This window comes from Saccopteryx leptura, chromosome 4, assembly GCF_036850995.1.
Source record: "Saccopteryx leptura isolate mSacLep1 chromosome 4, mSacLep1_pri_phased_curated, whole genome shotgun sequence".
Lineage (NCBI taxonomy): Eukaryota > Metazoa > Chordata > Mammalia > Chiroptera > Emballonuridae > Saccopteryx > Saccopteryx leptura.
In genome coordinates, this window is record NC_089506.1 from 72659377 (window position 1) to 72685902 (window position 26526).

At 41.6% G+C, this 26526-nt stretch overlaps 2 protein-coding genes across 3 annotated transcripts; one reads left to right on the forward strand and one right to left on the reverse strand.

The window, feature by feature from the left end:
- Positions 1–2750: 2750 nt before the first annotated feature.
- Positions 2751–11710, reverse strand: CLN5 (CLN5 intracellular trafficking protein). 2 transcript variants are annotated; one of them, XM_066380757.1, is made up of 5 exons: positions 11466–11710; positions 10943–11044; positions 8057–8222; positions 7174–7399; positions 2751–5521 (listed from the first exon to the last, which is right to left on the reverse strand). In XM_066380757.1, exons 1-5 carry the CDS (start codon positions 11693–11695, stop codon positions 5010–5012), a joined length of 1236 nt encoding a protein of 411 aa, XP_066236854.1. In that variant the 5' UTR covers positions 11696–11710; the 3' UTR covers positions 2751–5009. The 2 variants fall into 2 exon arrangements, with proteins under 2 accessions (XP_066236854.1, XP_066236855.1); XM_066380758.1 differs by lacking the exon at positions 10943–11044.
- A 48-nt stretch (positions 11711–11758) lies between these two features.
- LOC136403271 (uncharacterized) lies at positions 11759–21049 on the forward strand. Its single transcript, XM_066381876.1, has 3 exons — positions 11759–11892; positions 16795–16969; positions 20526–21049. The coding sequence occupies exons 2-3, from the start codon at positions 16825–16827 to the stop codon at positions 21047–21049; spliced, it is 669 nt and encodes a 222-aa protein (XP_066237973.1). The 5' UTR covers positions 11759–11892; positions 16795–16824.
- The last annotated feature ends 5477 nt before the right edge of the window (positions 21050–26526 follow it).

A 26526-nucleotide genomic window follows, 5' to 3' on the forward strand; every position in this document is an offset into this window, starting at 1 on the left:
ATACAATGCTTGAAATATTTAAGTCACTTTATAAGCAAAATGTATAGCACTTAATTTGTTTATATACTGTAAACTATGTTAAATGCTTTTATCAATTTAAGAATAAAGGTAGTTACTAATGGTGTTGTATTACAATTTTTAAAAACTACCCTAACCTATGTACTTAATTGATGTTTAAACAAGTTAAACTTATAAATTTATAGTGTTTCAAATCCATTATTTGATGGCTGTAATGTTTAACCAATAAACTTTATAGTAAAATGGCTTTTTAAAAAGTGAGGCAAATGGACTCTATTCTTAAAAAAAGCTCTGATGTCTAAAGTGACAGGATATTAAAAGTTGACCATGAAATATAAATTTATTCAAATTTTATAAAGAAAATGGTTAAATTAAAAATAAAGAATAAGTTCTCTTTCTACATTTAGAAAGAATTTATAAAACATTATTTACAAATAGGATTCTTAATCAGTGTCCTTGGACCCAGCCAGCCTTTTAAGTCAGAAGCGTCTATATAAATCTATGCAATCAGAATTGTTTTTATTTAAACTGTGATTGTTTTCATCTCCTGTCTTACCAGCTTCCATAAATTAACTTCAGTTTACTGTAGTAATCTGGGTTACTTTAAGAATATTAGAAAAACAGGCATTACTGAAGATTAAATCAATTTACTGCATTCGAAGAATTATATCTATAGAAAAGCTTAGGAAGGGGGGGTTGATGAAAGGCGGCTCAGGCCTGAACTAGGTTCTTTAAGAAGCTATACATAATCTCTTCCTCCTAGATAGCTGGGAACAATCTTTGCACAGATTCCAGCACCATTTTATTTATGGGGCTAATATTTTCAAGATGATTGAATTTATTGTGTTCTTTATGAAATTGTGTTTACATTTATTGTAGTAAGCTTCTTTTCACAATATAGACTTAAAACTATAATAGCACTCAAAATATGCAGAACTCCTATGCATAAAATAATAAAGACAGGAAAATTTGGCTAGTTCACTTCCTTTTAAAAATCTGAAATGTCAGCTGTAAAGAGTGAAATGAAATAAGGGTTGTATACTGTGGGGCCATTTTTTTCTAATTTCTAGCCCTTGATCTAGACTGTGTAGACACAAGGCAGAATGCTGATGCATAAAGTCCATGCATTAGTCCTAAATAACATATTTCATTTTTAGACAAAACTCATGAAGGTTGCAAGATTTTCTTAACATAGAAAAATTTTATATAACAGTACCCAGAAGCTATAGTAATAGTTTTAAACATTGAAAACAAAGGCTATGCAGTAGCTTTGCTGCTCTCTTTAAAGATGAAGAAAGGGGTCCTGGAAGCAAGGAAAGGCAGCCTCTAGTATTTGGAAAAGGCAAGACTCCTAGTGCATCTTGAAGGATGAAGCCAGCCTTCCAGTGAATGGTCATTTTCTTTTTCAATCACAGTTGACATTTGATGTTTTATTAGTTTCAGGTGTTCAATATAGTGGTTAGGCAATTATATAATTGAAGGGATCCCCTGATAATTCTACTCACCTGGCACTATACAGTTATTAAAATACTCTTGGCCCTGGCCAGTTGGCTCAGCTGTAGAGCGTTGGCCTGGCGTGCGGGGGACCCGGGTTCAATTCCCGGCCAGGGCACATAGGAGAAGCGCCCCTTTGCTTCTCCACCCCCCCCCCCTTCCTCTCTTTCTCTCTCTTCCCCTCCCGCAGCCAAGGCTCCATTGGAGGAAAGATGGCCCGGGTGCTGGGGATGGCTCCTTGGCCTCTGCCCCAGGCGCTAGAGAGGCTCTGGTCGCGGCAGAGCGACGCCCCAGAGGGGCAGAGCGTCGCCCCTGGTGGGTGTGCCAGGTGGATCCTGGTCAGGTGCATGCGGGAGTCTCTCTGTCTCTCCCCGTTTCCAGCTTTAGAAAAGTACAAAAAATATATATATATATTCTTGACCTTATTCCCTATGCTGTACTTTACATCCCTTGTGAGCCTCAATTTGTACTTACTAATTTCTTCACCTTTTTCACCAGTCTCCCAATCACTCTCCCATCTGGCAACCATCAGTTCTTTGTATCTATGAGTCTGTTTGTTTTTGTTCTGTAGAGTCTACACATAAGTGAATTCACGTGATATTTGTCTTTCTCTAATTTCACTTAGCATACTGCTCTCTGGGTCCATCAATGTCACAAAAGCTAAGCTTCATTTATTTTTATAGCTGAGTAATACTCCATTGAATATATGCACCACCATATTTTTATCTACTTGTCTATCAATGGGCACTTGGGTTGCTTCCATATCTTATCTATTGTAAAAATGCTCCAATGAACATAAAGGTGTACATGCCTGTTTTTTTTGTTTGTTTGTTTTTTAGCGAGAGACAGGGACTGACCGGGAGAGAAATGAGAAGCATCAATTCTTTGTTGCGGCACCTTAGTTTGTTGATTGCTTTCTCAAACATGGCTTAACTGGGGGGCTGCAGCCGAGCCAGTGACCCGTGGTTCAAGCCAACAACCTTGGGCTCAAGCCAGTGACCATGGGGTCATGTCTATAATCCCATGTTCAAGCTAGCAACCCCTTGCTCAAACTGGATGAGCCTGCGCTCAAACTGGATGAGCCTGGGGTTTCAAACCTGGGTCCTCTATATTCCTGTACCTATAAAAATATATTTGATGCCACTCTGTGAGTATACTTACCTAATACTGAACCAGAATTAACAAGTGAGGATGTATTTATTGTAAAGCCCTTAAATAATTCAGACTTCAACAAAATAGTTTCTCTTAGAAATAGAGTGAATTTTATCAATTTCCAACTTAACAGAAAAGTAGCAGTCACATTTAAATTATACAGTAGTTCAAGATCAGCAAAATTTAATTGGCAAATTCTTGCCTGGCTGTATTTTGGCTTCCCAATCCCCATTTTGAAAACATTTTTAAATCATCTCTTTTCTAATGCCCTACTTCATCTTGCAAGTACAAGAGACAGATTTAATATGATAAGATGTACTTATATGAATGCCACGCTTTCTGTGCTATAGTCGCCTCAGCCTGTTACTTCCACAGAATTTCATTTATTATTCTTAGGAATAATGAAAAATCTTGAATGCTTTTTAAATGTAAGTATTAGAATCTTGCTTTAAAATTCAACCTCCATGTACAGATGACCTCATTTGTTTTTGCTATGGAACCAAGCCCTGTGGGTCACAGTTAATACAAACTAGGCATAAGAGGTATTGTTTGTTACTCGAATGCAATTCTGTAAATCCAAGATACTGTTTTCCTGGAGCAACTCTCCTAGGAATCCAGTAAAAGTTGGCATTGCCAAATTTTAGTCCCTAGAAGGAGATAATGCAAGATCTAAGGTCTCCCTATGTACGACTGCAGTAAGGCAAACAAGTGCAATTTCTCAAGTTATCTATAGTAAAGGGCTAAGTTTTTATTTACAGACTAGCTTTTTGTGCCTAGAGTTTTGAAAAACAGTAACAATAAATTTAAAAAACAACATATAAGCCCCATTTAAAAAAATAAATTGAACAGAAACAATTACTCCAACAAGTTGCTTTAAAAGTTTCTTAATGCTTCCTATCAATATCTTTCCGTCTCTCCTACAGACCAGTACTGTTTGGTATTAGTAACACGGTGCAGGCGCTAGTCTGAGGATCACATGGGACCTAAAAAGCTGGATAGTGCATCCCCTCCAGTCAGCAGAACCTGGTTCGAAATGTGGCTCTTACCACTTGCTGGGGAGCTGTGGAAAGGTCACTTAAACTTTCTAAGCTTGTGTACTCATTTGGATCAGGTAAATATCTATGCTTAGGCATTTTATGAGAACTCAGTAATCAAGTACTAACCTCTGAGAAAGCACTCAAATGTTAGTAGAAACTGAGTGATACAATTGGTACATTTAATACTAAACACAGGTTATTTTTTTCTCTTATCTCTGCTTCATCATCTTACTGACTGGTGTGTTTTCCATGAACAGAGACGATGTGTTTAGCTGACCGTCAGAAACTTAAAGGACCCTACTTGGAGGGTCCCTGAAAAAACCTGTCCTCTCTGAGAAGTTTACCCTCTTCCTCTGAGCTGGCAGCTTTAGTGGGCAGAGGAAGGGCTACAAGAAGCAGTGAGGGAGTCAGAGGGCACCTATTCACCCAGTCATGTCCACAGTCAGTTACTCCCCATGTGCCACATTTGAACTGCAGAAACACTTTGCTACCAGCTCAAAGTTGAGGTAATTATTATGAGACTTGAGAGACTGGACTGTAAACTTCATTAGGCAAGATCCAGGATGGCAGTTTATTCTCTGATTAATCATTATAGCTACCATTTATTGTGACCTTACTATGCCAAACATACATGGCTTTAATCTTTACAACAGTCCTGACAGATGAATAATTTTAGAGATAAGGAAACTAAGGTTCAAAGGTGTTAAGATGCTTAATTACATAATGCCAGTTATTCTAAAATTCTAAAACGCTAGCAAAACTCTTGCCCCTTTTCACTGTATTTACTACATTTGGAACCACAACCACTCTCGGTATGCTGTCCACATTAAGTCTTTAGGTTAAGTGATTGGAACAAAATCAAACTAATAGAGCAGTTCCAAAAGATGCAAGAACTGTCAAGTCTAAACTACCAAATGAAAAAGTGTAACTACCACACCAGAAAAAAATAGTAGCTCCTAACCATGACAATGTCACTAAGGGTAAATTTTAAAGTCTTTGCACACCATATTCACAATTTTAAAATGCTGGGTCTGAAGAGCCTACATACTGATATAAACTAGAATTCTCCATATTAATAAAGGGTTAGAGGTTGAAATTGAGATCATGTAATGTGCTCACTTTGGCCAACACTTGTAAGTATTTCAGCTTCTTTCTAAAAAAATTCCTGAGATGGTATTATGCAGCAATTCTGCATTCTACCTTTCTGCTCCAAGGAAGAAAGGCCTAAAAAATACACAAATATGAAACCACTCCATGAAAGCTGTTCTGATATGCTGGTGGTAGGAGAAAAAAAAAGCAATAAAGATTCTATAATCCAGATACTGTTTTTTTTCTGTTAGGTAAAGGGATTTCTTCATATGTTATCTTAATAAAAGGGAATTTCATAGGTAAAAACCAATATTCAAAATTATAAAACAAATAGAATTGTCTATGTAAAATCACTGCATCAAAAATTTTCAAGAGACTCAACAGAAATTCTTTAGTTGACAAATGTGGTTTGAAGGGGTAATAAAATCTTTTTATGGCTAAAGCCAGAGTCTCATTTCCTGTTGGCCCAAAAACAGATGTTTCATTTCCCAAATAAGTAGGTTCTCCGCTGTAAAGAAATATTCTTGTGTAGTTGGTTTCTATCCTCTTGAATTCTGCTCCAAGTTCAGCCAACTTCTTATATGTCCTTAACACAAATTTAGAACAGTCGTAGGATTCAAACCATGTCTCTGCCCCTTTTTCTGGGCTGGCTTGGACGGTCCATGTCTCATAATAAATCCCTGTTTCATTGTCCCGTTTTACCCACTTCGCCATTTTGTTAAACATGTTTCCTAGTGGAAAAAAAAGAATCGCTAAATGTGAATATCAAAGCTAATTATGTTTAGAGTAAAATGTTCTAACCAGAGTAAGGCCATGAATGTACATGAATAAACAATAGTTTCTGAACTTCCAAACCTGCATCTTAAAATAGGAATCCAAGCTCAGCCAATTTTTATTCCATGTTCAAAGCACAAGGCATTTCTGAATTGTAGACGTTAGGTATAATAGCTGTATAAAGAGAAGCCTTATAGATATATACTAATTCTAAAATCACTTAAGCTACAGTCAAATTATACACATGTAGAAGCCGTCTTTCACTACACTCAACAAATCTTGTATTCAGAGACAAAAGAGAAAAAGAAAGCAAGAAAAATTGTGGGACATACTCCAAAACGCTTTGTAAGGAGCTATACAGGCAGAAAGCATGATAATTTCTCAAGTCCTGTGGTTCATTGAATAATTCTTATCACAAACAGTGCTTTTATTGTTTCCACTTTGGTGGAGAACAATTTATACTGTAGAGCCCTATAAATGATATGGGCAAGCTCCCTACCTTTAAAAGTAGTGGTAGCCTCATCCCCATTCTATCATGAGGCAATGAGTCAGTAAGATAAAATGTGACCAAAGTCATATAACCAGTTTCCTTTCTTTATCACTAACTAACTGCAACACATGCAGCAGAAGTCCAACTGTTTCAGCAACTTCCAAATACATCCAAAAGAACAGAACATCTCAGGGATAAAATATTTAAATTGCTCAAAAGGCCTCACATGCATGAGATTATATATGTTTTGAGAAGCAATGTAGTTAAGAAAATGGTCAATAGGGCTTGACTCCCAAAGTTGGATTCCTACTCCTTTTGTTATGGGGCTTTCACCTCTTTGTGCCTCAGTTTTGACATCTGTAAAATGGGGAAAATAATAGCGCCTATCTCAGGGGGCTGCTGTGGTGACAAATGTGGTACATGTAAAGCACTCTGCCAGGCCCAGAGTAAGTCTATGAGTGGTGGCTATTATATTTTCTCAGCACAAAAACATTTTAATGTACTATCTCTAAAAGCCTTTTCCAGGTACAGTTAACAGGTCCTTTTTCAATTATTTTTTTGGGGCATTTTATGCATTCCCTCTTATTAAAAAGTCCAACTAAACTGTGCAAAATGTTTTATTATTTCATTCATTTTTGCCAGGAGAATAGAGGAAATAAGCTACTCACCACCACCTACGGGTAAAGATTTTCATGAGTAACAGTTTGGGCCTAAGGTTGGTAGTCCAGAAGTACATTTTATAAATGGACACCTATAAAACAGAGCAGTGATTTTCAACCTTTATCATCTCATGGCACAGATAAACTAATTACTAAAATTCTGTGGCACATCAAAAAACAAGTTTTTTGTCAATCTCACACACAATAAAAGATATAATTTTGATTCATTCACACTGGACAGCTACCGTTGTGTTGGCTGTTGTCAATTTTTTATTTGGTCATCTAACAGAGGGCAGTGTCACTGACTATATAGTCAGGTATTGCATGTTCTAAAAATTCTTGTGGCATACCGGTTGAAAATCTCTGAAGTAGAACATTACTGAAATGTCTCAATGAAAATAATTTCTATCATTTAGACATTGATGCAATCATCAAATACTGCCATAAATTTGAAACTTACCTGATATCGTTGCTACTTGAACTAATGTCCCATTTTCCTTCCAGTGATTATCATCAATTCCTTCAAAAAAGCAGGCAGCCCCTTGATTACACCAGAATGGGGCATTCATTTCAGGTCGGAGATGGGGAAATGTGCAGTTTCCAAGTTGGAAAAGTTCATACCATTCCATTGTGTAGTTCTTGCCAGTTAAAGTACTCTTGAATCCAATGGCATCATGCATAATATTCTGTGTGAAGATCATACACATATAAAAAGTACTCGTGAAGCAACCACTGGTCCAGGAAGCAGAGGGAGAAAATGTGATACGTCCCAACTGCCTATCAAGTAGAACCTCTGTTCCTTCTTCCATGTTGCTATTTTCCTGTCCACTCGGTGGCTCCTCAAATTCCAGGCCCTCATCTACTCTGGTCACTGCAGCTCCTCTCAGACAGGAAGGATGTATGCTGTGTGGACATGATCACAATCTCCTTACAGCTTAGAATGATTGTGAGAAGTCTCCATGCCACTGTCTCGGGAAGGAACTCTTATGTACCTCCCGGGGGATGAGAGAGGTTCGAATGGTGAACTTATCTAAGAAAAACGCGTTCAACACTGCATTCAAATGAAGAAGTGTTTCCTGCTTGCCTTGCCCCTTCCTCTGAGCCTGCTCCCTTCTAAATTTCTAGGAGCTGGGTATAGGAATGAGGTTTAGATTCAGAATATTAAAAGGGTTGCGAGCAAATGCAATTGTTATTGTCAGGATCACAAAACTTAGTATTTTTTTATTTATTTTAAATACACTAAGAGGAAAACCAATAAACATGATCTAAAATATTCCATCAAATCCACTTAATAATGACATAATATAATTAACTAAACCTGTAAGATCAAGACACACACTTACCAAGTGTGCCAGGAGGTCTCCATATTTAAATTCCCATACTGGGGCTTGTAACCGAAAGACTTCAATGACATCATCACCCTTCATAACTGGCATAGGTGAGCCGGTTGGACAGAAAGTGTACTGAGCTTGACAGTAAGGATCTGGAGCCGGACGGAATGAAAAGCGTCTAACAAAGAAAGCCATCAATTTAGGATGTTTCTTCTTGTACATTTTAAAATCCAAATTTAATTTCACTGTCAATAACATTTTTAGAGAAAACATTCGAAACTCAGCCCATAAAGTATAAATATACATTTTATTTGTTATCCTGTGAAAAAACTCCAACGGTGTCTTTAACAGCAAATGATACATTAAAAGCATGTTGATAACAGCATGCTTCCCTGTTCTGTTTCCCTCATACCACGGTGAGAATTCTAAAGATGGGGACCATATCTTAAAATGTTTACAGCTCCAGATCTTATTTAGTAGACAAACGTTTACTGAATAAAGGAATAGTTTTCAAATGGTACTTAATTTACCAAACAATCCATATACTAAGATTATTCAAAGATAATTATGATGAAATAGAATATGTTTTCTATTTTCTTATGAATTAACCAATATTCCTCAAACCAATATTTATTGAGGATCTATGTGTAGAACACTATACTAGGAAAGAGGGAAATAAAAATTATCATGCTGTTTCCTTCCTCAAGGAGCTTTGGGTGGGGCTGGGAAGACACTGAACAATGAAATGAGGCCCAGGCAGGTTGGCTCAGTGGTAGAGTGTTGGCCCAGAGTGTGGATGTCCCAGGTTCGATTCCTGGCACATCGAAGAAGTGCCCATCTGCTTCTCTACCCTTCCCCCTCTTCTTTCTCTCTCTTCCCTTCCCACAGCCAAAGCTCCACTGGAGCAAAACTGGCCCAGATGCTGAGGATGGCTCCATGGCCTCCGCCTCAGACTTTAGAATGGCTCTGATTGCAATTGAGCAACGGCCCATGTGGGCAGAGCATCGCCCCCTGGTGGGCATGCCAAGTGGATCCCAGTCAGGCACATGCAGGAGTCTCTCTGCCTCCCTGCTTCTCACTTCAGAAAAATACAAAACAAAACAGGACAAAAACAAACAAAAAGAAACAAACAATAAAATGAAGTGTGGTAGATGTTAAACAAAAGAAATATACAGAGTCTTTTGGACACAGGAGGGAGAAATCATTTTTCCCTGTGTGAGATGGGAGAGAGAACACTAAGTATTATAAAAGAGGCACAACGTGCTGGAAGAGTCTCTGGTAGGTGAAAAAGACTGGCCTTCAGGCTTCAAGGCAGAAGTGGTGAGAGGAGAGGTCCTACACCTGGGAGTGTTGAACTTAGCAGTGAGCTTAAAGGATTTTAAATAGCAGATCTGATATGACTGAATATACCGGGGTTGGGAACCTATGGGCTCGCAAGCCAGATGTGGCTCTTTTGATGGCTGCATCTGGCTCGCAGACAAATCTTTAATAAAAAATAAATAACGTTAAAAATATAAAACATTCTCATGTATTACAATCCATTCATTTCCTACCGCTCATGTTCATGGTTGCCGGTGGCTGGAGCCAATCACAGCTGTCCTCTGGGACAGCACCAAATTTTTACTGGATAATGCATAATGTACACGGGTTGTTGTATGGCTCTCACAGAATTACATTTTAAAATATGTGGCGTTCATGGCTCTCTCAGCCAAAAAGTTTCCCGACCCCTGGAATATACTATAAAAGAAACCTTATTTTATAAATTAGAAGATGGTTGGGGGAGAGAGGCCAAATTAAGGTTGACAGGTCAGTTTTAGGAGGTTACTTCAGTAATGCAATAAGAAAATAAAGTGGCCATGGCAAGAGGGCTGTAATTGAACTCCGTTCAACACTTACTGGTCATCTTCCACATTAGACACACAAGAGAAACCAAGAGGCAGAAGCTACTTATATCTGTCCTCTAAGAATCCAAGATCCCAATCCTAATGTATCAACAAAAATTTCTATTTTATTTAGGTTAAACTCTTGATATTAGCCAATAATAGTAACAACCTTCAGAAAGTTTACAAGATTTAGGTATACCTACCTGTTTTAAGTAACAGGTGCTTACCTGGTTTAAACAAAGGCATAACTATGTCTGTTTCACCTGCCCACAGCAAAATCTATTTAAGGTCAAAGGTCATTCCAAATGCAAAATTCAAGTGTGAACTTAATAAATTTTCTTATATTCAGTTGAGGGTATCAGATGGTGGCACATACTTAATATTTCAAACTTTTAAACAAACATAATAAGTCATACTGGATATCCTGCTCTTAAGTAGTTTTGGACTTATAATTTCCTCCTTGTTTTATTGAATATTTAATTTTTAATTCTTATGAACATTGTATTAACATTTCTCAGAAAACCAGCATCAACCCTAAACTTCTCTTTTCATGCATATCAAGCCCACAAGAAGTGGTGCAAACCATTCAGTGAGCAGAATACACTAATATCCAGGCTTGACAACAGCTGGCATTTATTAAATTAACCCTCCCAACAAACCAAAGGTAAATGCTATTACTATTCATACTTTCTGATTCAGGACATGTGGGCACAGAGATGCTGAGCAACTTCCCCAAGGTCACAAAGCTAGTCATGGTGGAGCTTGATTTGATCTGCAGCATTGGAATCCAGAACTTGGGTTAACCTGCCTCCTAACTCAGTCTTTTGTCATCCAAAGTAGCTGTGCGTTTTCAAGGCTGCTGGCCTTCTCCAGCCCTGATGCTGACACCATGTTTTGCTTCTCTGTTTAGCCATCTGACAGTATCAGGTCAAGTAAATACTCTTCTAGGTCAAATGCTGGAAATCAGCTTCATAGGTTTGCAGTCTCCGCCCTCGATTTACGACCAGACTCTTACCTGCACGCTGAAGACAATGTAGCAACGAAGTCGCCCACCTTCCCAGTTTGCCCGGGACCCAGGGAGCGGGGAATTCCCGGGACACAGACAGGGCTTTCAGTGCTAAAAACGGCAAGTCCCCGCGAACCAAGATGAGTAAGGTCATGCTGCATATTCTGCCAAGGTTACTTAGGCACTCATGAGAACGAACGATAGTGTATGACAATAAACGCGAAATTAAAAGTCTCCTCACACTATTCCAAGTATCTAAAAGTTACGCGATAAAATAACATTACTCCCCTTTTCTTCCATCACTCTGGTCAGTCCTGAGCCTAAGTCACTTCGTCACTGGCTCAAGAGCCCCAGGCGACACGCAACTAGCAGAGGCACTTTTGATCTCTCATCTTCTTTCTACGCTGCGCCCTCCCTCGCGCGGGACGCCGCCGCCGCCGCCACTGCCCGGGAGCGTGACCCGGACCCCGCGGCCGCGCGCCAGCCCCTCCCCCCGCTGACCCCGGCCGGGCGCGAACCCCCGCCTCCTTACTTGTAGGGTACGGGCCACTGACGCCAAGAGGGGACGCCGGCCGCCGCCGCCTGCCAGAGCATCGCCAGGGCGCAGAGCCAAGGCGCGCGCCTCAGTGCTGAGCCCACACCGCGCTGCCCGCCGGCCCCGGGGCCGGAGTCCCCGGCCTGCGCCATGCGGGGCTCGCGGAGCTCCCGGCGCTTCCGGCACCTCCCGAGCCCGGTGACGGCGGAGGGCCGCGAGCCGCGCATGCGCGGAGCCACGCCCCCGCTCCGCGCAGACCCGGAAGCACCGGTTGGCTTAGGTCCGCGGGTTCCGTCCTCTTCTCCGTGTCGGAGCTGAAGATTCCGTCACCTCAGCACGGGGAGCCTTCCTGAGCGTGGCGGCAGGTGTCTCCTCCGTGGCTGCACCGTGGCGGCTTCCAAACTGCCGGCCAGGAAAGTGCTCGGTGGGTCCGGCACCTCAGGATGTTAGGTTGGGACTTGGGGTCCAGTTTTTCTCAAACCCACTGGTGCCTTATGTCTCAGTTTAAACATCACCGTTTGTTTTGGAGCTTCTCTTAACGGCATCCCAACAACCACAATGAAAAACAAACCAAACCAGACGAACAAATTCAGCTTTGGGCTCTCTGTACCCCTGAACTTTTACCCAGCTCCACGCAGCCCAGACGAGGTGACACCAAACATCTGAGTGAAGGATGCAATGAGGAAGACAGTCTTAGGTAGGGTGACCAATCGTCCTTTAGGGAGGCTAGTCCTTCTTTTTAAGTTCCGTCCTCCCTGGAAAACTCCTCCTACATGTCCTCCTTTTTGATATTGGATGACTAATCTGTAAATGTCTGCCTGTATTTGATCAATGCAGAGTCGATCCATTGTGTGTGATGTGACATATTTGTATCTAAATGAGTACTTTTTTCTTACAATTATTATTAAAAGTTAATAGGCATGTAAGCATAATTATAATATAAAATATAAATGATTTTATTATGCATTTATCATTATAGTGTATTGTTGCAATGAATAAAATGTTTCTTTTTTCGATATTGTTTTCTTCAATTTATTTTTGTCCTTTTCATTGTAAAAAAGTTGGTCACCTTATCTTAAGGGATTGATAGTGCTCACCTGATCTAATTAGTGGTGGTACAATGGCCAACACCAACGTACATCTGGTACTACTTAAGGGCTTTATAATCCACCCACCCACCTCCCGCTCAGATATTCTTCCTTTTTTGGATCTACCATTTCAACAGGAAGAAGATTTTACATTACCTATTTTTCTTTGACCCTGTAACCATCTCAGGAATGCAATGGGGTCAACCGCCCGACTTTATGGCCTGCTATGCTCTTATACACAGATGTTGACTTCTGTCTCTAAATAAACATTAAAGGCATTGTCTCTTATAATCACTTGTATTACAAGAGATCAGCCTGCTGATCTTTTTTTTTTTTTTTTTTCTTATGTGACAGAGACAGACAGGGATAGATAGGAAGGGAGAGAGATGAGAAGCATCAATTTTTTGTTGGAGCACCTTAGTTGTTTGCTCTTTCATTGATTGTTCTTTCATATGAGCCTTGATTGGGGGGGGGCTGCAGCAGAGCAAGTGACCCCTTGTTCAAGCCAGCGACCTTAGGCTCAAGCCAGCGACCTTAGGCTCAAGTCAGTGACCATGAGGTCATGTCTATGATCCCACACTCAAGCTGGTGACCCTGTGCTCAAGTCAGAGACCTTGGGGTTTCAAACCTGGGTCCTCTGTGTCCTAGTCCAATGCTCTGTCCACTGTACCACCGCTTGGTCAGGCAGGTGCTGAGCTCTTAGACCAGGACTTTCCCATGCCTTCACTTCATTCACAACACAACTGAACCATCTACTTGTAAGTACAAGGTGGCTGCAGTGGCCAGGGTTGACCACCATGAGCCATGGGAGCATCAGTGGCTTCCCCAGGCCTGCCAGGCCTTCTGTCTTCTGAGGCCTGATGGGAAGTAATTCTGTCTTCCCCTCACCACCACCATCACCAAACTCCTTTGCCCATTTGCTGCGGGTTGGGAAGTTCTGTGGAGGTTCAGGCAGGGTCCCATTTTAACATCCACTTATCTTAGTGTTTAGGTGGCTCCAATTCTAGCCCTCCTCCATATACCAACCACCCTAGTTCAGAATCACCAAGACTAAACTGGTCTCTCCAAAGACCCGACCGAGATGAGGGAACAAGTCCTAGCCATGAGAGCTGAAATGTGCCGTTGCAATCGAAGGGCACTTGCAGGATTTTGTGTGGACTAGCACTTGGGGGTGGTTTAGAACTAAAGAAAAGAAACAGTTTACCACAGCAACATTGTACAAATAATGGACCGTACACTAATTGGTCACAGTGCAATTTCCAATCCTGCTCACAGTAGAACTTCTGATTCTGCTGAGGACTTCCCAGAGCTACAAAAGGAAGCTTCACATTGACCTTGGTTGATGGTGGGGTTTTCCTCTCTTGGGTCTGCGGCTCTACTGGTGAGAAAGCATTTCCTCATATTAGCCCTAACTTAGTGTCTTACTAGTTCCCATCTGCTCTGGTCTGGTTCTGCCTTCTGTTCCTCTTGGCTGTTACCCCAGCACCGCAGGATAAGGATGCTTGTGGAGTGTTGTTGCCTGATCCCTCGCTGTATTGGTTACTTCTCTCTACTCCATGGCTGTTAAACCTTGAAGGCCTATTGAAACCGAGTGACTTTAACACTTTACAACTCTGTGTTACTGTGTTTTGGGAGAAATACTATTCAAGGTTAATTTTGCAACTAGTGTTTATTTTACGTTTTATTTCAGGCTCATGAATGGCAGGGCAGATTTTTATAGTCCAAGCTAATTTTTACTTTCTCACTTATAATGTGATGGGTTTTAATTTTTCTTTCAGAAATTAAAAAAAAAAGTCTGAGAAGAGCTTTCACTAGGCTGCCAAAGAGGTCCACAGAACATAAAGAAAGGTTAAGAGCCAATGGGCTCTGGACACATTATTTTTCTGCGCTGATTTTAATGCAAGAGGTTAACAATATTGTGTGTGTGTGTGTGTGTGTGTGTGTGTGTGTGCGTGCGCGTGCACATGTGTGTGTGACAGAGCTAGAGAGAGAGGGGGGCCAGATGGATATGAGAAGCATCAAATCATAGTTGTGGCACCTCAGTTGTTCATTGATTGCTTTGTCATCTGTGCATTGCCTGGGGGCTCCTGCTGAGCCAATGACCCCTTGCTCAAGCCAGCGACCTTGGGCTTTAAGCCAGTGACCTTTGGCCTCAAGCCAGAGACCATGGAGTCATGTCTATGATCCAATGCTCAAGCTGGTGAGCCCGCACTCAAGCTGGCAACCTTGGGGTTCAAACCTGGGTCCTCAGTGTCCCAGGCTGACACTCTATCTGCTGCACCACCACCCAGTCAGGCAACAATATCTTTTACTTTTTTTGTGTGTGACAAAGACAGAGATAGGGACAGATAGGGACAGGAAGGGAGAGAGATGAGAAGCATCAATTCTTTGTTGGGGCTCCTTAGTTGTTTGCTTTCTCATTGATTCCTTTCTCATATCTACCTTAACTGGGGGCTACAGCAGACTGAGTGACCCCTTGCTCAAACCAGTGACCTTGGGCTCAAGCTGGTGAGCCTTGCTCAAACCAGATGAACCTGCACTCAAGCTGGCGACCTTGAGGTTTTGAACCTGGGTCCTCTGTGTCCCAGTACGACGTTCTATATCCACTGCGCCACCTCTTAGTCAGGCGGCAACAATATCTTAATCAAAACTAACACCCTCCTTTACAAAAACCTATGAGACAGGTACAATTACCTGTTTTATAGGTACTTAACTTTTAAACAAATACATCAACTATTAATATAGGTCCTATTTTTAGATTTTTATTGGCAGTTTCACTTACCTACAGCATAATTTATTTTAGGTCAAAGATAATTTAAAGAATAATATAAGTGTGAATTTAATAAAGTTAAAAGATTATAATATACCCTTGAAGAAATTAAGAGGTAGTATCTACTTAATATACGATACTTTAAAACAAACAAATCAACTCTGGAACTGTAGTTAATGTCTCACCCTAATTCTAAATCAAGTAATTTTATATTCTTTTGCTTGTTACATGCAATCTCTTAAATCAGTCTTTACAATTTTTTATGTATTTATTGAATATAGTATTTTTTAGTTTATTTTCAAGAAAACCAGTTTCAGAAGGAAAATTCTTCATGTATATCAAGCAAAATGTAGCAGTGCCTCCATTTTGTTCCGTAAGATCAGTAAGAGGAAATATACTGGTATTTAGGTTTTGACACAGCTGATATTTACTATATTTAATCCTCCCAACAGCCCTATGAAAAAGACATTTCTTCCCACTTTCAGACTGAGGGAATTTAGCCGCAGGGATATAGAGTAACTCTCCCCAAATCACACAGAACTGCTCCTAACCATTTGGCTGTCCTGCTTCTCAGGTTCCCTGTTTACTTTCCTCCTCCTCTTACCTTCCCCTCTCCTACCCTTCCCCTCTCCCTTCTCCCCCCCCCCTTCCCCTCTTCTACCATCTGCTCTACTAAGTGGGTGGATACATATGTGTATTCACAAGCAGCTGACCTTTCTCCTGCCTGATGTTTATACCCAGTTTATTTACACTTAACAAATGTGGGCATCACTGACAGCCATGTAAGTACCATTCTGGGTCAAGAGCTAGAATTCACCTCCTGTGTGCGCAATTTTCCATCCAGGGTTTATTGGGATTTTAAGTCAGAGCCCTGAGGTTGTGAGTTTTCTCTCTCATTGATCAGTGGTTGTCGATCCTGTCAAATGATAATCACCCGGGGGGATTTCAGGACACCCTGATGCCCACCATCATGCTTCACTTACAAGTAACCCGTTTGTTTGGGCCTCAAACAATCAGGGAATTCTAATATGTAGCCAGGGTGGAGAATCCCTGCTTTAGAAAGGTTTCAAGGGCAGATTTCATAAGTTCGCTCATGTTTTTGAGACCTATATACTATGATCTATAAAATTAGATCCTCTGTTCCAGTTCCTTAAAAAGCGTAAAGATGAGCTGTATGTGTATATATATCCCTGTATTTGAAAACCAAACTCTTTCTGTTCTGCTTTCTTTCTGGAGGCTAGCTAATTTATAGCTCTATTTTTTTTTCTCTTTTTTTCTCTAGAAGTCCCCTGCCATGTCTTTCTTAACTTGAGCTGTGATATTTGTTGTGGGTGTTGGACCTGAAAGCAAATAGAATTACTTAGTGGTTTTCCACCTTTCCTTTCTGGTTTAGGCTCTGATTTATTTGCTTGATTGTTTTCATAGAGACAATGACATCATTGTTTTGTTTGTATTTCTATTTTTGAAGGTGAAGAGATTTGTGCCTCCTGCGGAGCAGATGCACATGGTCAGGTCATCACTTGACACACAGGTCAGCGGAAGAGAGAGCAATGCGCTGGAGGAAAGTGCCAGGAGAGCCCGCGGGGACCCGCGTGACTTGGCAGACCTGAGCTTCAGCAACCTCGATGCTGTCATTATAGCTGGTGAGTTCGCTGAAAGCCGTGTGGCCAACTGTTCATTTTAATTATTTAATCCTCTTCCCGAAAGGGTAGTGCAGGCTCAGCTACCATTTTGACCCTCAGTGTCAGGCTCTAGATTTGTGGTTCTCAAACTTTGCTGCATGTGAGAATCACTCAGGGAGTTTAAAATATTCCCAGTGCTTGGGTTACACCCAGTAACATCACACTGTCTGGGCTGGAAAGGGACATTAGTATTTTTGATGCTCCCCAGGTGATCCTACAGTTCAGTCCAGTTTGAGAACCAGCGCTCTATCTAAAGTGACCAGTGGTTCCCAGTCATTGTTGCACCTGGAATCACTCGACCGGCTTCAAAACCATCAATACCTGTGTCCCTGTGGCCTGGAGTTTGGAACTTTTAAGATTCCTAGATGATATTCATGTGCAGACAAGTTTGGAAACCACTGACATATACCAGCATGTCTCTAACTTTAATGGGTATATGACTTACTTGGAAATCTTGTTACATAATGCAGATTATTTTTCCCCCTTTTATGGAATTTATTGGCTGACACTGGCTAACAAAATTATACAGGTTTCAGGTGCACAACTCTACAGCGCATCTCTGTACCATTGCATTGTGTGTTCATCACCCTAAGTCACGTCTCCATCCATCACCATTTATCTCCCCTACCCCCTCTTCCACCTCCTTCTCCCTCTGCCCCCCAGCAATCACCACACTGTTTTCCATGTCTGTAAGTTTTTCTTTTTCTTTCTTTTCTGATTCAGCTCCCAGTTGACAGGTGGGATGTGGCATAGAGGCCACATTTTGAAGCCTTAAGGCTCTGAAAATCATAGGGAGGGTTTCCTGTTCCTGGACCTTTTCAGGGCAGGGATCACTGATAGATAGGTGACTCTACCCTTTAAAATAAGAGATTCATTTACAAGTATAATTTTCTTAGATATATCTAGTTTTCTTTGTATTTATTTCCCTTCGTAAGGAGCTGTATGTTAAATATTTATCTTTTCTAAACTAAACAATAAAATCATGTTTTAAGATTATTTTACATGTTCACAATATTCTTGAAAGTTTTGGAGGCAATTTGGAGATGTCCCACGGTGAGAATGAAGATTCATTATTTTAGCTCAGGAGTGAGTTGTTTATAGATACCTAACATTTACCTAGCAGGTTGATTGTTGTTTTACATAAAAGTATTTTAGATATTGATTGCTATGTAACAAACGCCAAAATTTGGTAGCTTAAACAAGAATTTATTATCTTTCCTAGATCTGGTGGTTGACTGGGCATAGCTGGGCTTTGCTTGAGGTCACTCTCATGCAGTTGCAATCAGATAGTGCCTGGGGCTGCAGACATCTGGAAGCTTTACTGGGCGGAAAGACACCACAGTGATTTCACTCCCGTATGTGGTGTCTGGGCTGGGACTGGCTGGAACAGCTGAGGGCTGGCTGCATGGCCATGCGGTTATTCCACATGGCTATCTTGGGCTTCCTCACAGCCAAAGCCCTTGGGGTGGTTACGCTTCTTACATGAAAGCTGCCACCCTCCATTCCAAGAAGACCTGGGCTTTCCTCTTAAATTCTAGCCACAGATATCCCTCAGCAGCACTCTCTTGCATTTTATTAATCAAAAGTAAAACCAGATTCAAGGAGAAGAGACTACAAAAGAACATGAATTATAGGGAGGCATGGATATTGGGACACCATCCTTGGAGACTGTTGGGAAAACAGCTGTGTTAGGCTTGCTCACTTGTACTTTGCCTGATTAGTGTATGAGCACGTGGCAGCACCACGTGTGCACAGTCTATGTAAGGTATGGGTACTTGCCACCAGCAAGGATGGCAGATTGTCTGGCCACCGCTGTGAGGAGCCATTCTGTTGATTGTTTGCCTGAGAAGCAGTTTTTCCTTTCCTGCTTGCTCGTCCACCATTGAGAGACTAATAAACAGAATGGCCCAACGCTTTCTGGCTCTGCAGTTTCTCTACCATCTGCCCGGACCCAGTGTGAATCTGCATGCCTCAGGTGGAGCAGGAGCCGGCTCTGCCTCTTGGTCCCCTACCCCGAGCATCTCCTCAGACAAGAGCAGTGACATCACTACCTGGCCAGAAAATGACCAAACCACACAATGTCCTCACTCCCTGATGAGAGAGACCAACAGAACTCAGAACCCTGGTAACCAGGGAACCACATTCTAGAGCAACCGCTAGCCAGCTCAGTTGGCCAGAGACTTTAGCTGAGTCAACATGTCCTTGTGTTGTCTTCCCCGGTCCCAAGGCCGTGGGAACCAAAGAAACAGCGCTGATGGTTTTTTCCGCCGTGGCCGCCGCTGGGTCCAGACTCGGCCCAGGCGCCTGTGGCCCTTTTCTCGGAGGAACCGAGAAATAACCCATGGAGGCTCAGAGGTGGTGGATCCAGAGCAGGACAGCACTGTGACTTCACCTGAGCAGGTCTATGTCCCCTATGTGTGTGTGTGTGTGTGTGTGTGTGTGCGTGTGTGTGTGTGTGTGTGTGTGCGTGTGTGTGTGTGTGTGTGAGAGAGAGAGAGAGAGAGAGAGAGAGAGTTTTGAGTGAGTGTATGTATATGTGTAAGAGGGTTTCATGTCAGAGGAGCCTGCTGTTAGGAAGAACGGGCTGAGCACGTGGGTCAGAAGCCTTGTGAACCAGCACATTCACACCGCTGCCTGTTTGGATTGGAAGTGTGGGTGGCACCCACTGCCCCAGGTTTATCTTGAGTCCTGGAGGTGAATTTCATTTCTACTGGGAGGGGGTCTCTGCAGAAACATCCTTGGGTCTGATTTGGGAGCAGAAGGTGCATTGGGCAAAAGCAGCTGCGATGAGGGCCAGGCTGGGCTTGAGGCATCCTGACCCGCTGCTGGTCATGTCATTGCAGAGCTCAGTCAAAAGCACCCAGGAGCAGCAGCTGGAGGAAGGAGAACCTCACATCATCTCCACAACTGTGGCCCAGGTGCACCGTAGTAGTGATGTTCCATACAGGCCTGCAGAAAGCGTGGCCACCTGGGCGTCCGGGGACCTGGGGCCCATGGATGACCTCAGTAGGTCTCCTCTCCCGGAGCCACCCAGGGTTTGGAGGAGGTCTCGTCCCCCAACGCCATACAGGCTCAGGAGGTCTCTTCTTTTTACAACACCCAATTTCCCGAGGATTCCTCCCCTGACGCTACCCAGGGTCCAGAGGACTCCTTCCCCAAAGCCTCCCAGGCTCACCATGTCTGAATCCAGCCTGCAGCAGGGGGCCCGTGCTAATCAAACTGAGGCAAACCACCTGGAGCCCAAGGAAGCAGAACTAAAGGGTGAGAAGGTGGTTGAGGACATTGTGGCATGGTCAGGAGGGTTGGAGGGGAATGTGAGATAATTGGGAAGGGTCGGTGTCAGACACACAGGGAGCATTCCTAGAGGCTGGCCAGGAGCAAAGACTGGCTTCAGACCACCCACGTGCAGGATGGCTGGCGGGGAGGACGTCCTGTGGTGGGTCCTGGCCTTCAGCTGTGCTCTGTCTTTGGAGAAAACATGGAAATGCAGGCACAGGGGTAATCTTTTCTCCTCTAGCAGCTCCAGCACCAGCCCAGGAGGCAGAGCCGGCTCCTGCTCCACCTGAGGAACATCTGGAAGAGCCGGCTGCACAGGCAGACCTGGAGGCCGAGCCAGAGCTGGAGGGGTGCCTGACTCCAGTGGCCTTTTCACCTTATGAAGTTCTTCCAGGTGCAGCTATGGAGGTGGGGCCGGCCTCCACTGCGCCTCCTGCCCACACTGAGGTGGGAAATCTGATGCCTGAAGAAGCCTCCGACCAACCTGCCTTGACTCCGCCCACACAGGAAGAGCTGTGCCTGCACACCACCTCAGGGCCAGCTCAGGAGTCTCCTGTCCAATCAGCGGTCCCTAGCCCATCCAAGGGATCTATTTTCCCACCTCTTTTTGATTATTTTCTTTTATTTTCTGTTATCGTCATATTTCCATTTTCACCTTGGCCTTATAGAATATTCTACTTTATTAATTTTTTTTGGAATTGTTTTGTTTTCTTTTATTTTGTTCTTTTTCTTTTTCTGTTAACATCTTTTTTCTGTATAGAGTAATTCATTATAAGTAATAAAATAAAAGTGATTATTTAGATTTTAATTTGTGCCATTCCTCAGCATGAAGTCCCTTAATGATGCTGTGCAAGCATCACCTCTAACTTGTTGAAAAATGTTCCATCACCCTGAATAGAAACCCTGCACCTAAAAGACTCACTCCTCCTATCCATGCAAAACATCAACTGCTTTCTGTCTCTGCTCCTTTACCTATTCTAGACATTTTCTATCAATGGAATCTTACCATAGTGCTGTTTTCAATGTGCTCCCATACTTATTTTGTTTTTATCTGAAATAAAATTTTTTCCACTAAAAATGGAAATCCCAGGTCGAATAGAGAGACAGATATAGAAAGAAAACTTTTTTAGTAAGTCTATGCTTTATCTATGGGTAGCGACCACTCTGCTAAGTATGATCCCAGGGCCAGAACGTAGTCAGGTGACAGCTTGACCTTCCTGGGCATAAAACAAACATGAGAATAATGCAGAAATCTGCAAAGACAAACCAGAAGCTAGAAAGTATTCCTTACAAGGCAAGGCCAGAGAGTGGTTTACATTCCTGCAAGTGCATGAACTTCCTGAAAATTGGTGTTTTCTTTCTCTCTCTCTCTTTTTTTTGTATTTTTCCAAAGTTAGAAGTGGGGAGGTAGGCATACAGACTCCCACATGCACCTGATGGAGATCCACCCAGCATGCCCACCAGGGGGCGATGCTCTGCCCATCTAGGGCATTGCTTTGTTGCAACCAGAGCCATTCTAGTGCCTGAGGCAGAGTAAATGGAGCTGTCCTCAGCGCCTGAGCCAACTTTGCTTCAATGGAGCCTTGGCTGCAGGAGGGGAGGAAAGAGACAGAGAGGAAGGAGAAGGTGAAGGGTGCAGAAGCAGATGGGCGCTTCTCCTGTGTACCCTGACTGAGAACCAAACCCGGGACATCCACACACCAGGCTGATGATGCTGTCCTGCTGAGGCAACTGGTCAGGGCCAAGTTGGTGTCTTCGAAAGGGACAGAGGGCAAACACCTGCACTTTCAATAAGAGGCAGTGCACATGCCAGTGCAAGTCAGATGATGGCCCCCCACCCTGATGAGGACACATGCACTGTAAATGCCAGTGGGCGAGCCCTGTCCCCATCAGACTGAAAGGCTTCTGGTCTGGTGGTGACCAGCCTGGAGGACAATGTGAGGATGGAGAGGCACCAACAGGTCCCTGAAAAGTAGGAAAGGCCCCTCTTGTGGGGGAACAGTGTGTAAGACCCATCAAATTCCACAGGTGCTCAATTTCACCTGGCAGTGCTCACCCTAGGGCAGGGGTCGTCAACCTTTTTATACCTACCGCCCACTTTAGTATCTCTATTAGTAGTAAAATTTTCTAACTGCCCACCGGTTCCACAGTAATGGTGATTTATAAAGTAGGGAAGTAACTTTACTTTATAAAATTTATAAAGCATAGTTACAGCAAGTTAAAGCATATAATAATAATTACTTACCAAGTAATTTATTTCAGATTTTCACTAATTTTGGCATAATAAATCTTTATAAAACAACTTACTATAGTTAAATCTATTTTATTTATACTTTGGTTGCTTCGCTACTGCCCACCATGAAAGCTGGAACGCCCAATAGTGGGTGGTAGGGACCAGGTTGAAGACCATTGCCCTAGGATATTATCCCAAAGAAATTCTTGCACAACTTCTCAAAGATCTATATTCAAGACTGCCCATCAGAGCCCTGATGATATAGCCAGGAATTGAGAATAACAAAACTGTCCATGGACAGTGATGGGACCCACCAATCCTGATCCACACGGATGATGGAAGCTGGACAGCAGCTAGAGTTGGGGCAGGAGTCTCCACGTGTTGACAGAAAAGGAGCTCAGGGATCCTCTCACATGAAACATGTGGCCCAACATCTGAATCCATGATCCCACTTCTTAGAGCACGACCATGTGATTTCAGCTGGCAGAGAGTCATATATGAAAATCAGTCTGAGTATAACACAGACAAAACAAACCAAGAGAGAAGGGCAGACCCTGAGAGATACCAACCAAGCCACTCATGATCTCATTTGTGGGGTGGAGACATCAATCTCTGAGCTTCTCTTTGATGTGATGTCTAATTTGTTATAATGCATTTGTGACTGTGACAGTTCTAAATTATATATTGAAGTTGTATGTCCAGTGTTATCTGCGTATCACTCATCTATAAAGTACATTATTTAGTTTTTATTGTTAAAGAATTTATGACAAGGAAAATAAAGGTTAGTTATAGTACCATATTGAATTCTAAAGGAATTCAGAAACAAATAAAGAACAAAGTCCTTCCCGGGAGGAGAGCCCTGATCAGACTCACACAAATTCTTTTATTTAATAAAAGTTTAACATGTTTACAGTTTAATTATATATACATAGTCTGTCTTCAACACTAGTTTCTGTGCTTCAACAATAGTGTTTCTTCAAAGGTTTAGTATCTCTATATTTAATTACTCTGATTTTTGTCAATGGTTTTAGTAATTGTTTATGGTGATATAGTTTGAAAATAATCTGTAAAAAATTGTAAAAGCCACTCTAACCCATAATTTAGCTGAACATTTAACTATGTTAACTATATCATAGGATAAACATATTTGAGGGTTGACAGAAAATCCAGCATAAGACTGTATTGATTGCTGCTCACTTGTCACCCATGCAATTATAGATGTTTAGTCTAAGACATAACAGGCCAGGAACAACATTGCGTATGCCATCACCATGTGCTCTGCCCTGTGCTATAGGAGGTACTGAAACTTCATTAAAGTAAGCATCAATGTTTACAAATACCTGCATACAATTAGAATGTATGTTCCTTGAGGGCTAGACTATGTAATCATCACTGGGTCTCTAATGTTTCAATATGTGGCCTAGCACACATAGACACATGACACTGGTAAATGAATGAGTGATCTATCAGAAATTTATGTACTTCCTATATCAATCTTTTTTCTACACACATTTTATTAGCACACCTAATTACAACTTGTACCATCTTGGGCTTCTGTCTTCATTGGAAATACCCATCTGGGCTCATCAATCTAACCATCTTCAACAAACAACTCAAGTCACACAGCATATGTGTAGTAATTTAACACCTTAAAAACAAAACACAAACCACTGCTGAGGAGTAATTGCAATCCAGAAATTCTCACTAGTATAGTACAGCAAGTCCAATCCTCCCACCTAAATTTTTAATGCTGCAAAAGAACAAGCATGTGCCCAATTCAAGAAGTGACAGTATTTAGATGATCTTACTGTAATGATGTATTTTTTATTGCAGAATGACTTTGGAATAGTTTAGTTTACAGAGCTATACAAGTTTCGTACAATAGATGATGGAATCATTCAGAATAAAACAGCTCAGTGCTGAGTTTCCAAATATAAAAATAATTAAGTAAATAAAATAAAGAAATTGTGTCAAGGTTGGACTAAGAAAATAACTATTCACAGCAACAATACTTCTGCCATGTCAAATGTTTGAATATTAAACTGTTTTATGGAGCCTTGTTCTTTTACATATTTGAAAAATCGGTGTGTGGGCAATAACGTTAAATGTTGAATGACTTAATGCTTTTAATATTTAACCTAACACCTGACAGTCATTTTTTGTCTATCACGTGGAATGCAAAATGTACCTTCTACTCAAGAGTGCATTCTGAATGTATCTGACAGATGCAGGTTAGCCTACCCACACCCTCTGTGGTGAGCTAGCGAAAGTGCCAGAGAGCAGGGCAGAGATGCCTGGGACCTGTGGAAAGCAGTGGAATGACAGATGACAAGTACATGCTCAAGGGTCAGATGTTCCAGTTTTGAATCCCAAGTTAGCTAACTCTGTAAACCTCACCTAAGTTTTTGTTTCCATTCACAGACCAGATAAGCACTTTCCCAGAGTGTTCTTGTGGGATTCATTGACCTGATGCCTGAAAAGCACTTATGCAGAGCCAGGCACATCTTTTTTTTTTTTTTTTTTTACTGAGGCAGAGATAGACAGGGACAGACAGACAGGAACGGAAAGAGATGAGAAGCATCAATCATCAGTTTCTTGTTGCGCGTTGCAACTTCTTAGTTGTTCATTGATTGCTTTCTCACATGTGCCTGGACCGCGGGTCTCAAACTCAGGAGACTGAGTAACAACCTGCTGGAGTCAGTGACCTTGGGTCTAAGCTGGTGAGCTCATTGTTCAAGCCAGATGAGCCCGCGCTCAAGCTGGCGACCTTGGGGTCTCGAACCTTGGTCCTTCCGCATCCAAGTCTGACGCTCTATCCACTGCGCCACCACCTGGTCAAGCCAGAGCCAGGCACATCTTGAAAGCACAATAAATCTCACCTTCTCTTGTCTTGCCCCATAATATCTGTTTGAGCAAGGGCGAGAAACATTAACTCTATGGCAACATTTCTTCATCTATAAAAAGGGATAGTAATCATACCTGTCTGTGTAGTAGTGAGGACTGGCTGGTACAGGGAAGAGCTCTGTGTAAACCCTGGATAATAATATTCAGTAGTTACTCTTATTATTACTAGAATGCACAGAAATAAAGTATTAACAGTTATTCATTTACCTTAATATTTGTTCAATCCATGTATATCATTCTTGGTGTGTGTGGGGGATTATGTTTAAATAAATGAATTAGTGCTGCTATAATAGTCACTGAACATATAGCTTATATTATATTATATATAAACTTATTTAATTGAAACACTGGGTTTCTATTTTGATTCAAATGCAGTTTCAATGGTGGGATATGGCAATGAATAATACTGATGGATTTTCAATTCTCATAAAAATGACTTTAAAGAAAGACAGGCAAGAAAAGAATAATATGTCAAGTGAGAAATAGCTGTAAACAAAAATACATCTGATAAGGGATTACTATGGAAAATTCATAAAGAACTCAATACGAAAAAATAAACAATCCAATTAAACAATGGACAAGAACTTGAGTAGACACTTCTCCAAAGGGGACATGCAGATGGCCGATAGACATATAAAAAGAGGCTCAATGTTACTAATCATCAGAGAAATGCAAATTAAAATAGTATGAAATTGTCTTTAAAAATTAGAAATGGACCTGCCAACTAATTCTAATATTAATCTAAGAAGGCTATCATTTAAAAAAATTCATGTCATACTTATCAAAATCAAGGAATAGTGATCTTTGGCTTATCTAGAGTTGTAGGCTGGCCATGTCATTGCAGGTCTTTTGTAGTATATGAAATAGAAAATATGTCTTATTTTTATTCAAGTCCCAACTAGTATTTTTATAAATTTTGGAGTTATTTTGGATATTTATTTCAGGTGCCATTGAAATGTATGTATGTATGTGTGTTTGCATGCTCATGCACTGGAATGCAATTTTTTAATGACTTCCAGTGGCAGAAAGGCTCATTAAAATGAGGAATATTATTGAAACTAAAGTAAAATAGAGGAAAACCTCATGAGCTTATGTGTTACTATAG